We start from the raw sequence: 14,892 nt of genomic DNA on the forward strand, positions 1-14,892 counted from the left end.
AGAGCAGCCTTAGGTTCGGGCCTGGAAGGTGGGGTTGGGGTCTCCACCAGGAATATTTGAGATACTAAACTTGGGCGAGGCCAAAGCTTTGCAAGTTCACTGTGATGGGTCCACCGCCGGTTCCTGCACCTCGGGCTGGGCTCTTCCCCTCTCTGGGCTTTAGCTTCCGTGTGTGTGTGTGTGAGTGTGTGTGTGTGTGTGTGTGTGTGTGTACGCGCAGTTGTTGGGGGTGGGTGTCAGACCTCTAAGGCTTATTCCACCTGCCTGACATGTTATGATGCTGCCTCAGATACAGGTCCTAGGAGCAGCCAGAGCATCGTGGTCTCTTGAGAGAGCCTTGAAGCTTGCCCTCACCCCTGGGACAGGGGAGAGAATGGAGATGTCTTCTCTGTCACAAGAGCGGGTGGGTCTTCTCTCCGCAGTGGCCATGGAGTGGTGGTGGCAGCTCTTGTTAGGGCTGTGGATAGTCATGCCCATCTGGGCTGGGGACAAGCAGCTCAATGTCTGCATGAAGACCAAGCACCACAAGCCGGAGCCTGGGCCAGAGGACCAGCTCTACGATGAGGTACAGAGGCCAGACCTGGTCCAGGGGTCAGGGCGGGCTGCTTCTGCCGATCAGGGAAGGGGCACAAATGCCAAGGTGATTTCTGAACCCCCATCGACCCTGACTTGTTTGGTTCCTTAGGTTAGAATTTGGGCAAAGCCCCCTGGAGGGACACTATGACCTTCTGAGACCATAATTGCTGAGTGATTGAAAGTTCCTGTCTCTGAGCTGCCTGGCCACTCAGGGAGCAGGGGCAGATGGGGATTCCAGAGGCCCATCATTGGCTCAGCATAGATTCAAATAAACATGGTCCTCCTTCTCTAGCCTTCCTACCAACAGGCCCCATGGAAACATTTGACTTAAGTGACTCCTCCCCAAGCTCCTAAAGGCAATTGACAGGGATGTGGGAGGAGGAGCAGAGCTGGCATCTTCATGGCATTTGCTGAGCCCTTTTCAGCTATGGTGCCCTCCCAGTCATGCAACCCCACATTCCCATGGGTTTCATGGGGTCCCTCTGCTGCCCCTCAGGAGCTGAGACCCTGGAAGTCATGCTTCTAGGGGACTGGGGCAGCCTCCCAGTGGCAGGGAGGTCAGTGTGCAGGTGTCCTTGGGTGTCAATATCGACAGATTGTTAGCATTCCTTCTACACAGAGGGTGCTGGCCTAAAGGATTGCACCTGCCCAGGTCCCCTTCTAGGGGACACATTTTCCTTTCTACCCTGGATTCTCATCAACCCCCTGCCTTTACCCCCTACCACCCCGAAATTCCTTTTGCTGCCTCTTCCCCTTTCAGTGCAGCCCCTGGAAGGGCAATGCCTGCTGCACGACCAACACAAGCTGGGAAGCCCACCTGGATGAGGCTGTGCTCTACAACTTCAGCCTGATTCACTGTGGACTGATGATACCCGACTGTCAGAAGCACTTCATCCAGGCCAAGTGCTTGCACCAGTGCTCCCCAAACCTGGGGCCTTGGATCCGGCAGGTGGGAAGACTGGGCTGAGGAGGCGGGAGGCACGTCTGCACAATGCCCTGTTCCCGAGAGCCTGAGTCCCAGGACACTAGCAGGAACAGCAAATGCTGTCCCCTGTGGACAAGAGCAGAGTCGGAGGCCGCTGTTGGGAAAGGGATGGAAGGAAGCTGCCTCGGGAGAATGGCTCTGTCGGGAGACGGGTCAGAGGAGAACAGTAGGATGAGGGACTATTTGAGTCCCATCTTCTGTCTGTAGGAACGGAAGCTGTGTAGCCTGGGACAAACTATTTAATCTCTTAGCCTCGTTGTTCTCAATGGTAAAATGCTCCTTAAAGACTTCACAGGAGCGCGTGTTCAGATAGTACCTGGCACAATAGTACCATTGTCGCTACTGACAGTCTTCAGATTTCAACTATCATTTCTTGTCTCTGGCTACCCATCCAGGTGGCCCCATGTGAGCAGGAAGAGCGAATTTTGGACGCACCACTCTGCCAGGAGGACTGCGTGCAGTGGTGGGCAGACTGCCGCACATCCTACACTTGCAAATCCAACTGGCTCCGCGGCTGGGACTGGAGTCGGGGTGAGTGGCGCTTCACAGAGCCTGGGAGGGGGAGGGGCGGGTGGGGGAGCAGGGCCCTGTAGGCCCCTGACCTGGGGGGCAGGTGCCAGCCTTCTATGCTCCCCCAAGGCAAGGATGGGGATGTGAGGTTGGGAACAGTGGGAGGTAAGCTGTCTCTGCCTTAATCCCTACAGGGAAGAGCCGCTGTCCTGCAAGGGCCCGCTGCCGTCCTTTCCCCTATTACTTCCCCACCCCGGCTGCCTTGTGTGAGAAGATTTGGGGCAACTCCTTCAAGGCGAGCCCTGAGCGTAGGAACAGTGGGCGGTGTCTGCAGAAGTGGTTCGAGCCCTCTCAGTGCAACCCCAACATGGCCGTGGCCCAGTTCTTTGCTAGCCCTGCCCCATCCTGGGAGCTCTCCCGCACTCTCATGGCCTTCTCTCTGTTCCTGCTATTCCTTCCCTGAGAGTCCCTACGTCTCCCTCCCACACTCCCTCGGCTATGGGCCAGGCCAGGCCCTGGCAGCCTCCTTCCTCAGTCCTGTCCTGACACAGAGCAGCACAGGTTAGGGGACTGGGGGCGGGGGGCACTGAGGCTGCAGGAGCGGGTGCCTGAGCCTTGCAGGTTAGTTCTAGACCCCTCCACTGCTCTGCTCTGCCTTCCCCTGCCTGGAAGGCAGCCAGGGGTGGGGACTGACAAGGTCACTCACCCCATCCTGCCTTAAGGCTGGTGGTGGGCCCTTCACATCCAGGGAACACCACCCTTTCCCTGGCAGAGCCAGTGGTGACAGCCTGGGCTTCCCTCCCACGATGGGGCCTCCACTAGCACAGCAGCTGAGCTTTCCTCTCTGTGACCCGCCCTGTCTGAGCTCTATGCTCAGGGAGTCACCTGCACCGAGAGGGGGCCAGTTTGCCTGCTGTGCTGAAGTAGGAGTTGGCTGTTACTTACCTAGAATGGTGACCAACTTCTTTAACGCATGCCAGGCCCTCTCATGATACCCTTCCACTGCTCTGGTGGGAGTGCTTTCAACACCCCCTTTCTTCAATAAGTGAGACACTGAACAAAAGGCCTAAAACCAGGGAGAGGATGGGACCACCCTAACCACCGGCTCTATTTTGCACACCAAGATTGAAGCAGCTGCCTCAACTGCTTTCAGCTTTCCCTCAGCACAGCCTTGACCCTTGGAAGCCTGAGTTCTGATCCAGCTTTCCTTCCTGACTTTTTGGCAAGTCCTCTGATTTTCATTTAAGGCTGTCTGGGCTTCCCTCTCTGCTGAGAGGAATGAGGTAGTTGGACCAGATGCTTTTCACTTATAAAAAGGAAATGGAAAAGCCAGTAGTGCCACTGTCTGTGGGGATATAGTCTGTGCTTCTCAGGCAGTTCCATGTCCCAGAGAACAAGACTGAAGAGTCAGAACTGGGCTAGAGCAGGTGCCCCGGGGCAGCCTTCACATCCCCTTTGTAAGTGGATTGGCAGCCGACTGCCCGCTCCGAACCTTCTGGAGCCTGAAGCCCAGTAGCTTCCCAGCATAGGTGTTGTCTTCCCCCCAACCTTCTCTCTGATGAAGAGAGGCTTCTGATGTTTCTGCACTTGAGTTAGTTGGCTTTTCTAACAATTACTCATTCTTGCCAGACACCAGCAAGCCCTGCTCATCGGTTAAACTCCACCTCCATTCCTCCCACGCTCACCTTGCACATGCTCCTTCATGGAGCAAGCCCTGTGGCAGAGGGCACTGGGGTCCTAAAACCAACAAGAGAGCGTCCTTTCCAAGTGAGTGCTCAGAGTCTGGAGGAGGGGACAGGCAGCAGTGGTGGTGACAAAGCACTTCTCCGGAAGTCTGCAAGAACGAGGGGTGGGGTCCTGGGAAGGCCTCACAAGGGGGTGAGGCTCAAGCCCCACCGAAGAAGGGTCACTTCATTGAGAACAGAAGGAAAATGTTAGACACAACCACCTGCGTTGCATCCCCAAGGCATGAATTATCTGAAGCAGAACCTTTAGCTGCTCTTAATAAACTGTGGCTTCAAAAACACATGTAGGTAAAATTTCTTAAGAACTGAGCACTGTGTGAAGTGTCTGAGGTTGTATGCTTGGTAATAAAGCTGAGAGTTTAATCACTTTCTTTAGTATTCTTGAGTATAAATATAAAAAAAAAGTAGCCTGGCTGGTGTGGGTCAGTGGTTGAGCGTCAACCTATGAACCAGGAGGTCACTGTTCAATTCCCAGTCAGGGCACATTCTGGATTGCAGGCTCGATCCCCAGTGTGGGGCATGCAGGAGGCAGCCGATCAATGATTCTCTCATCATTGATGTTTCTATCTCTCTTTCCCTCTTCCTTAATCTCTGAAATCAATAAAAATATATTTTAAAAAATAGTCAAAGGATGGTTAAAATTGAGACAAACAAGAGTAGTTCTGGGAGCCCTAGTAACTGTTACTATCTATTGATCACTTACTCTGAGCCTGGGGTTCTGCTAAGCTCCTAACATGCATTAGCTCGTAGGAGCCTCACAAAAGCCTTGAGATATACTCCTGCACGCCCATTTTCCAAATTAGGACAGAAGCATATGTAAGTCTGAAACCAAGTGAACCTGACCCCACCATCCCAGCTCATAAGGCTTACACCGAACATCCTGGTAAGTTGTTGACTGGGGCTGACACTGAATGGAGTGAAGAGAAAGATGGCTGGCTCATGGCTGGTCATGGTCAGGAAAGAGCTCGCTTCCTGTCTGCGGTTGGAAGGAGTGATGGATTTTAAGTAGTGGAATGAAACTTTCAGATTTGCAGTTAAATTATATTTTTTTAATCAGAGTGACCCATGCCCATGACTAAAATACTTATGTCAGAGGATCTCTAACACAGAGCAATAGAGCCTCAGCCAGCCAGCCCCTGGGGCCCAGCGCTCCTGCCCAGAGGCACCCATTCTTAACCAGATCTGGACTTAGCTATGCAAAACGTAGCTTGATTCATTTTCTCTCTCTCTCTCTCTCTCTCTCTCTCTCTCTCTCTCTCTCTCTCTCTCTCAGTTCTGTTAGAGTTTCTCAACTTAATCTTCCAAACTTTTTAAGGTGGGCAATCCACTTTTAATTTCCAGGAGCCTTTTTATTTTTCATTCCCTATTGTTCTTTACAGCCGGTTGTTTTCAGTTTTATGAATGTAACATCTTCTAAAATCCCACTGAAGATCTAATTCGATTTTTTTAAGCTTGTTTCTAGTCTCTGCATGAGCTGTCTCCTCCAAGGTCAATCGGTTCTGTTTATCTTGATCTCCTCCTGGGTGCTGCTGGTTTTCTTTGTATCTGGTGACCTTGGTAGTGGGTCCATATTTATGCGTGAGGACTGGGTTGATGTTCCTATTTAGCTGCTATAGGAGTCCTCCATGGTTATATATGTGGCTTCTCTCCCCTGACTAGCAAAGCTGATGAGGAGTTCTGGAGGGCTTGTTGGCTAGAAGACTTTGCTTCAGATTATGGAAATAAATGAAGACCAACCAAATGAGAACACGCAAAAGCTGTTTACCCAGAGCTTCCCTAACAAGAGAGTCAGCTACCATTACGTGTGTTTTGGCAGAGACTCAGGCAGAGGAGAGGGGAAAGCTTTTTTTGTGAGGCTGTTGGCTGGGGAAGCTGTAGGCAGGTTAACCAGAAGCGGACATCCTCTGTGACTGATTAGAGGTGCATTTTTGGCTTTCTCTAGTTGGTCCTCAGTTGGAAGCAAAGATTAAAAATTAGGACAGCTATCCATTATTAATCAAGCCTTGGCTGTTTGAGGCTAATTGTTAGCAGGGTTATTGTTTGGCTTCTTGGGCTGGTTGCTAGAGATACTGGCCTAATTTTCCTGTAAGTCTGACCTTTAGATAGCAGGCTGGCTTCCGGGGCTGATTACTGCAGATATGGGTTAGAATTATATACATCAGGCCATTGGCCACTGTATACATAGTCTCTCAAGACTGAGTCGGCAGGAGCTACATTGGAGTGCAGACCCCTTAAATGCTGGAACAAATGATTCTCTGAGGTGCCAGCACCATGCATTTAACCACATGTGAAACTCCAGCACTATCCAGAATTTAATGTTTTTAGAGAAGGCCTCTTCTGAGTTCCCCCTACCTAGGGTTTCAAGTTGGGTTGCCTGAGCTGTAGACGTGGGCAGAGGACACAGGGGCAGGCACGTGTACACGTTCTCTGTTCTCCATGCCTGCTAACTCTGAGCCTTCTTCCGAGGCAGCTGCCTCCTCCACTTCCTCTGGCCACCTCTGTTCCCTTCGGTGTGTTTTTATACACTCTCCATCTTCAAACTATTTATCTAACTCTCTTGCTCACTGGTGTTTTCCTTCATACTCTCTCTCTCTCTCTCTCTCTCTCTCTCTCTCTATATATATATATATATATATATATATATATATATATATATATATATATATATAATTGATTTTTTACAGAGAGGAAGGGAGAGGGATAGAGAGTTAGAAACATCGATGAGAGAGAAACATCGATCAGCTGCCTCCTGCACACCCCCCACTGGGGATGTGCCTGCAACCAAGGTACATGCCCTTGACCGGAATCGAACCTGGGACCTTTAAGTCCGCAGGCCAACGCTCTATCCACTGAGCCAAACCGGTTAGGGCTCCTTCACACTCTTTTAGTAAAGGAACACTTAGAAATAAATATTGTAGTGGGATCCCAGGTATTCATTCTACCTACTCTAACCAGCAGCTGCAGATTTTTAAAAAGATGTCATTGTTATTTGAAGAACAGATTGAAAGAGGGTCAAACTGGAGACACAGAGGCTGAGGACAATGTGTAGGATGAATTTGCAGGAGGGAAATGAAATAGAAATGCAGGTGATAGAAACCTAATTGTGAGAAATGCTCTAGGAGGAAGTCAGGCTGTAGGGGAGACAGACCAGAAAGGGGCAGATTTAGGAACTGTTAAGAAGACAGAGAAATTTGGACCATAGCTTTGAATACAGTGCCACAAAATACAGTAAGTCCTTATTTAATGTCATTGTTGGCTTCTTAGAAACTGTGACTTTAAGCAAACAGGTTTATAGCAAAAGGAATTTTACCCTAGGCTAATGATATAAATAAGAGTTAAGTTCCTGGGGAGACAAAAAATGGCGGAGGTTTAGACGGACGTTTTGGTGCTTTGTCCCGGAGCAGATAAGGCCAAGCAGCTGAAACGGGTAACATACAGCCCGAACAAAGAGAGGAGATTCAGCTAAGAAACAGTCTGCAGCCAGGAAAGACAGAGAACTCCTAGAAAATGGGGATGGTTAGAGATTGAGGCTGAAACCTCCCCCTGGGCGCCAGCTCAGCCGCGAGACCGCGCCATCTTGAGTAGCTGTTATCCGCATCCAGAGATCGGCTACTAACCCGGAGGCAACGGCTCTCAAGCAGCGCGACTACATGAACTCAGAGGAGACCTGCTTCCCTCCACAAAAAGGTTAGACTCCCCCCAAAGGTGCAGTTTGCAATTCAGGTTGGAGCGAGGAACGCGCGTGTGCGCGGGGGGGAAATCTGCGCCCTACAAAGTCCGCGCCCATTGAGGCCAGCGTGACCCGCAAGTGGGGAGGGCTCCCGCAGGGTTGCTCACAGAAGGTAACACTATAAATAAGCCCATAGTTGGACTGGATGCAAAGGGGCAGCCTCAGAATCTTCCAGCCGGCCTGCTACTTGGTGCCAGGGGCCAGAGCGCGCGCAGAGACTCTGCACAAATCTGGAAGGTGGAGCCCAGCGAGTTCGCACAGCTTCCCAGGCTCTTGTTTACACACTTCCTCTTAAATCTGTGAGTTTGATTGTTGAGCCCAGTGCATGGGATTGCCCAGTTGGGGTCGCTAGCGGAGCCTGTAGGGGAAGATTGTTTTTGGGGAGCCTGGGAAACAGAGCTGGGAGTGGCCCCTGGGGAGCCAGCTCTGGGCGGAGCTGGTTCAGGTACAATAGAGAACTCCTGGTCAGAGAGGACATATAGCCTTGGAGGTCAATCCAGACACACTGCCACCCAGAGGCAGAGCCACGAATTGACTCTTCTGTAAATACAGATAAGGCAGTATGGGGGACCAATACAGCCTGCCTTAAAATCAGGACTGTGGCTTACAACACGGAGGAACAGTGTATCAGAGGGAAATTCAACATTCTTCTGAATTCTGGGCGTGCCAAAAAGAAGAGTAGAAGATCTGAAGCACCTGCATTACTGCACATTTTTATTTTTATTTTTTTTAATTACTTTTTCACCTTTTAACTAAGAAAACATTTTTTTTCCTTTTTTTTTTCTTTTTTTTTTCTTTTTTTTTCCCATCACCTGATTTTACCCTTTCAATTATTACATTTTTATTTTTAACTAGTATTATTACTGCTACCATTTTACCATTTTTTTAAAGTGTCATTTTATTTTGTCTTTATTTTATTTGGGGACTATTGTTCTCCATTCTATTTTCATCGTCCCCTTAGCAACATTTCTCTCTACCTCAATTTTGCCTCTGTGCTATAACTTTCTTCCCCACTTTTTCCCTTTTGTTGTCCTGTTTCTCTTACCCTACTCCAGCTTTAGATTTTCCCTATTCTTTTTACCCCCTGTCAAAATTTCACCCTACTTATATATCCTTTGTCCAATCCCCTGCTCTAAATCCTTATACACCTTTCCCTTATCAACCTTCACTATCCAAATTTTTTTCTTCTTCTTCTTCTTCTTCTTCTTTTCTCTCTCTAGGGTTTTATTGTTGTTTGCTTGATTGACGAGTATATTGGGGTTTTTTTAGGATTGTTTTTAAGGTTATTCTGCTTATTCTTTTTATTTTTTCTGCCCCCCCCCACCCCCCCCCCCCCGGTTATTTCAGTGCTTCTGTTTTCCCTTGCGTCGCTTGATATTATTGGTTGTTGGTAGTTTGTATTCATCTCCAGGAATCTGTTGCTGTAATTTGTTGGGATTAGTGGCGGTTCTATAGGAGTTTTCTCCTCATATGAATAGTCTCTTCCCCTTTTATACTTCATTCTCTTTTCTCTCTTACTTTTTTTTCTTTTCCTCTTCTTTTTTTCCCTCCCTTTTTCCAATTTCATTTTTGCACTCCTTTTTTTTTCTTTCTTTCTTTTTTCTCTTCTTTCTCTTTCTCTTCTATCTTCCTTATCTCCTAACTCTCTTTGCTCGGGTGGCCACCTTTATTTGGGGTTATTAATATTGTAAATACATTCGTGTTCAGTGCCTGGTACGTTGTGCCTTGTTGTGTTGTATTTGGTGCCTTTAAATCAACGCAGCAGATTCAAGCAACAGCGGCCTCCTGATCACCACACGCTCTGTCTGGGGAACAGTTACTGTGTGTGAAGCCTCCCTCCACCAGCCAGAAGAGCCACCACAGCTGTGAACAGCACCCACCAGAGGCCCTGCTTCCAACGGAGGAGCAGGTGCTACCACAACTGCCCAAGGAGCAACCACAGCCCGAGGAGCCACTGCCACCCAGGGAGCAGCCACTGCCACCCAGGGAGCAGCCACTGAACAACTCAACAACTAGATATGTCAGTGAGATCAAACATGGGTAGACAAAGAAACCCCCAAAGAAAAGAAAAGGAGGACTCGCCAGAAAAGCAGCTAAGTGAGACAGAGGCATGCATCATGACGGAAAAAGAATTCAGAATAAGGGTCCTAGAGTACATGCACCGGACGGAGGAAAAAATCAATACCATATGCAAGAAGCTAGAAGAAACAGATGAAAAAATCAACAACTTAAGTAAGTCCCAAGAAGAAATGAAGAGCGACATAGCTGCAATAAAAAACACCATTGAAAGTATCAACAGTAGACTAGGAGAAGCGGAGGACCGAATTAGTGAATTAGAAGACAAGGAAGCAAAACACACCCAAACTGTACTGCAATTGGAGAAAAAAATTAAAAGACAGGAGGAGAGCCTAAGGGAGCTTTGGGACAACATGAAACGAAACAACATATGAATAATAGGGGTGCCAGAACAACAGAAAGATGAACATGGATTACAAAACCTATTCAAAGAAATAATATCAGAAAACTTCCCTGAGGTGGGGAAGAAAAAAGTCACACAAGCCCAGAGAGTCCCAAACAAGGTGAACCCGAAAAGACCCACACCAAGACACATCATAATTACCACGGCAAATGTTCAGGACAAAGAGAGAATCTTACAGGCTGCAAGAGAGAGACGGAAAGTTACATACAAGGGATCTCCCATTAGATTATCAAATGATTTCTCAACAGAAACACATCAGGCCAGAATAGAATGGACGGAAATCTACAAAGTAATGCAAAGCAAAGGACTGAATCCAAGAATACTCTATCCAGCAAGGCTATCATTCAAAATTGAAGGGGAAATAAGAAGCTTCACAGACAAAAAAAGGCTAAGGGAGTATATCACCACCAAGCCAGCCATACAAGAAATGCTAAAGGGACTGGTGTAAAAAGAAGAAATAAAAAGCTCAGAAAGAAAACAGCCACACACAAAAAAAGAAATGGCTACAAACAAGTACCTTTCAATAATAACTTTAAACGTAAACGGACTAAATGCTCCAACCAAAAGACATCGAGTGGCTGAATGGATAAAAAAACATGACCCATACATCTGCTGTCTACAAGAGACCCACCTCATTAGAAGGGACTCACACAGACTGAAAGTGAAGGGATGGAAGAATATCTTTCAGGCAAATGGAAAGGAAAAGAGAGCTGGGGTAGCAATACTTATATCGGACAAAATACATCTCAAAGTGAAGGCCATAACCAGAGATAAGGAAGGCCACTTCATAATACTAAAGGGATCAATACAACAAGAGGATATAACCCTGATAAACATATATGCACCCAATGCAGGAGCACCCACATACATAAGAAAACTTCTGGAAGATATCAGGGGAGAGATCGACAACAATACAATCATAGTAGGGGACTTTAATACACCACTGACATCACTGGATAAATCCGCTAGACAAACAATCAGCAAAGAAACAGCAATCCTAAATGACTCACTAGATCAGATGGACTTAATTGACATCTTCAGAACACTTCACCCCAAAGCCATGGAATATACATTCCTCTCAGGTGCTCATGGGACATATTCAAAAATAGACCACATATTGGGTCACAAGCAAAGTCTCCACAAATTCAAGAAGCTTGAAATCATAAAAAGCTTCTTCGCAGACCATGATGGCATAATGTTAGAAATAAACTACAATAAAAACAACCCAAAATACTCAAACACTTGGAAGCTGAATAGCATGTTATTAAATATTGATTGGGTTACCAATGACATCAAAGAAGAAATTAAAAACATCCTGGACAATAATGACAATGAAAACACAACAATCCAAAACCTATGGGACACAATGAAAGCAGTCCTGAGAGGGAAGTTTATAGCTCTACAGGCCTATCTCAAAAAACAAGAAAAAATGGTAGTTAATCATCTAACTCTACAACTCAAAGAATTAGAAAGAGAGCAACAAGAAAACCCCAGAGTGAGCAGAAGGAAGGAGATAATAAAGATTAGAGCAGAAATCAATGAAATAGAGACCAAAAAAACAATACAGAAAATCAATGAAACCAAGAGCTGGTTCTTTGAAAGGATAAACCCCTAGCCAGGCTCACCAAGAAGCAAAGAGAGAGGTCCCAAATAAACCAAATCAGAAATGATAGAGGCGAAATAACAACAGACCCCACAGAAATACAAATGATTGTTAAACAATACTACGGACAACTCTACTCCAACAAACTAGACAACCTGGAGGAAATGGACAAATTCCTAGAAAAATACAACATTCCAAAACTCAATCAGGAAGAATCTAAAAATCTCAATAGGCCAAATGGAAGAAATTGAAGCAGTTATCAAAAAGCTTCCAGCAAACAAAAGCCCAGGACCAGATGGCTTCTCAGGGGAGTTTTACCAAACTTTCAAGGAAGAACTAAAACCTATCCTCCTCAGATTACTACAAAAAGTTCAAGAGGAAGGAACACTTCCAAGCACATTCTATGAAGCTAGCATCACCCTAATACCAAAACCAGGTAAAGACAACACAATGAAAGAGAATTACAGGCCAATATCCCTCATGAACATAGATGCCAAAATCCTCAACAAAATCTTAGCAAATCGGATCCAGCAGTACATCAGAAGGATCATACACCATGACCAAGTAGTATTTATCCCAGGGATGCAAGGATGGTACAACATCCGTAAATCAATAAACGTGATACATCACATAAACAAATTGAAAGAAAAACACATGGTCATATCAATTGATGCAGAAAAAGCATTCGACAAAATCCAACACCCATTTTTGATAAAAACTCTCAGCAAGGTGGGAATAGAAGGATCATACCTCAACATAATAAAAGCCATATATGACAGGCCCACAGCCAACATCATACTCAATGGACAAAAACTAACACCATTTCCCCTAAGTACAGGAACAAGACAGGGATGCCCACTCTCACCACTCCTGTTCACATAGTACTGGAAGTATTAGCCATTGCAATTAGGCAAGAAGAAGAAATAAAAGGCATCCAAATTGGAAAAGAGGAAGTAAAACTGTCCTTATTTGCAGATGACATGATATTATACATACAAAACCCTAGAGACTCCATCAAAAAGCTACTAGACTTAATACATGAATTTGGCAATGTAGCAGGATACAAAATTAATGCCAAGAAATCTAAGGCATTTCTATACACCAATAGTGAACTTTCAGAAAGAGAGATTAGAAAAACAATCCCATTTACCATCGCACCAAAAAAATTAAGATACCTAGGAATAAACTTAACTAAAGAGGTTAAAGACCTCTACTCAGAAAACTACAGGACGTTGAAAAAAGAGATAGAGGAAGACATAAACAGATGGAAGAACATACCATGTTCTTGGATTGGTAGAATCAACATCATTAAAATGTCCATACTACCCAAAGCAATCTATACATTCAACGCACTTCCCATTAAAATACCAATGGCCTTCTTCAAAGATCTAGAACGAACTCTCCAAAAATTCATCTGGAATAAAAAAAGACCCCGAATAGCTGCAGCGATCCTGAGAAAGAACAAAGTAGGTGGGATCTCAATGCCAGATATCAAGCTGTATTACAAAGCCACTGTTCTCAAAACTGCCTGGTACTGGCACAAGAACAGACATATAGACCAGTGGAATAGAATAGAGAGTCCAGAAATTAGCCCGAACCAATATGCTCAATTAATTTTTGACAAAGGAGGCATGAACATACAATGGAGCCAAGATAGTCTCTTCAATAAATGGTGTTGGGAAAATTGGACAGATATATGCAAGAAAATGAAACTAGACCACCAACTTACACCATACACAAGAATAAACTCAAAATGGATAAAGGACTTAAATGTACGACAGGAAACCATAAAAATTCTAGAAGAATACAAAGGCAACAAAATCTCAGACATATGCCAAAGCAATTTCTTCACTGATACAGCTCCTAGGGCAGTTGAAACTAAAGAGAAAATGAACAAATGGGACTACATCAAAATAAAAAGCTTCTGCACAGCAAAAGAAACCATCAACAAAACAACAAGAAAACCCACTTCGTGGGAAAACATATTTGCCAACGTCATATCTGATAAGGGCCTAATCTCCAAAATTTATAGGGAACTCATACAACTTAACAAAAAGAAGATAAATAATCCAATCAAAAAATGGGCAAAGGATCTAAATAGACACCTTTCAAAAGAGGACATTCAGAAAGCCAAGAGACATATGAAAACATGCTCAAAGTCACTAATCATCTGAGAGATGCAAATCAAAACAACAATGAGGTACCATCTCACACCTGTCAGAATGGCCATCATCAACAAATCAACAAACGACAAGTGCTGGAGAGGATGTGGAAAAAAAGGAACACTTGTGCACTGCTGGTGGGAATGCAGACTGGTGCAGCCACTATGGAAGACAGTATGGAGTTTCCTCAAAAAACTAAAAATGGAACTCCCATTTGACCCTGTGATCCCACTTCTAGGAATATATCCCAAGAAACCAGAAACACCAATCAGAAAGGATATATGCACCCCTATGTTCATAGCAGCACAATTCACCATAGCTAAGATCTGGAAACAGCCTAAGTGCCCATCAGTAGATGAATGGATTAGAAAACTGTGGTACATCTACACGATGGAATACTATGCTGCTGTAAAAAAGAAGGAACTCTTACCATTTGCAACAGCATGGATGGAACTGGAGAGCATTATGCTAAGTGAAACAAGCCAGTCAATGAAGGAAAAATACCACATGATCTCACTCATTCATGGATAATAAAGACCATTACAAACTTTTGAACAATAATAGATACAGAGGCAGAGCTGCCTCAAACTGATTGTCAAACTGCAGTGGGAAGGCCAGGGAGGGTTGGGGGACAGGAGGGAGGGGAGTAAGAGATCAACCGAAGGACTTGTATGCATCCATATAAGCATAACTAATGGACATAAGACACTGGGGGGTAAGGGAGGGCAGGGGTTTGTCAAGGGCGGGGGCGGGGGGAAGGACACTTATGTAATACCCTTTGTAATACTTTTAGCAAAAAATAAAAAATAAAAATAAATTTAAAAAAAAGAGTTAAGTTCCTGCAACATACTTCTGGTTATAAAAACATTACTAAAATTCTCAATAAAGACCCAAGACACTTATAATACTAAACATTGAAATAAATGTGAGCTATATATACATTTAAGAAAGATGTATAAAAACAAGATCATTATTTTCCAAGTCTGCTTATTCCACTTCAGGGTCCGGGGTGACCGAAGCCTATGTGGCAGCTTAGGGCGCCAGCGGGAATCCACCCTGGATAGGCTGCCTGCCCTACCATCCCAGGGCGCGCGCTCACACG

General features: G+C 45.5%; 1 protein-coding gene across 1 annotated transcript; it reads left to right on the forward strand.

Moving 5' to 3' along the window:
- Positions 1-469: 469 nt before the first annotated feature.
- Positions 470-2,534, forward strand: IZUMO1R (IZUMO1 receptor, JUNO). The gene is made up of 4 exons (XM_006092796.1): positions 470-565; positions 1,337-1,525; positions 1,957-2,092; positions 2,266-2,534. Exons 1-4 carry the CDS (start codon positions 470-472, stop codon positions 2,532-2,534), a joined length of 690 nt encoding a protein of 229 aa, XP_006092858.1.
- Positions 2,535-14,892: the final 12,358 nt, after the last annotated feature.

Source organism: Myotis lucifugus, unplaced genomic scaffold (genome assembly GCF_000147115.1).
Source record: "Myotis lucifugus unplaced genomic scaffold, Myoluc2.0 scaffold_104, whole genome shotgun sequence".
NCBI lineage: Eukaryota > Metazoa > Chordata > Mammalia > Chiroptera > Vespertilionidae > Myotis > Myotis lucifugus.

Excerpts from the sequence above, each read along its gene's own strand:
- IZUMO1R (XM_006092796.1), top strand. The coding sequence starts at position 470 with ATGCCCATCTGGGCTGGGGACAAGCAGCTCAATGTCTGCATGAAGACC. Across the intron at positions 566-1,336 it reads AGGACCAGCTCTACGATGAG|TGCAGCCCCTGGAAGGGCAA; the intron begins GTACAGAGGCCA and ends TTCCCCTTTCAG. Across the intron at positions 1,526-1,956 it reads TGGGGCCTTGGATCCGGCAG|GTGGCCCCATGTGAGCAGGA; the intron begins GTGGGAAGACTG and ends CTACCCATCCAG.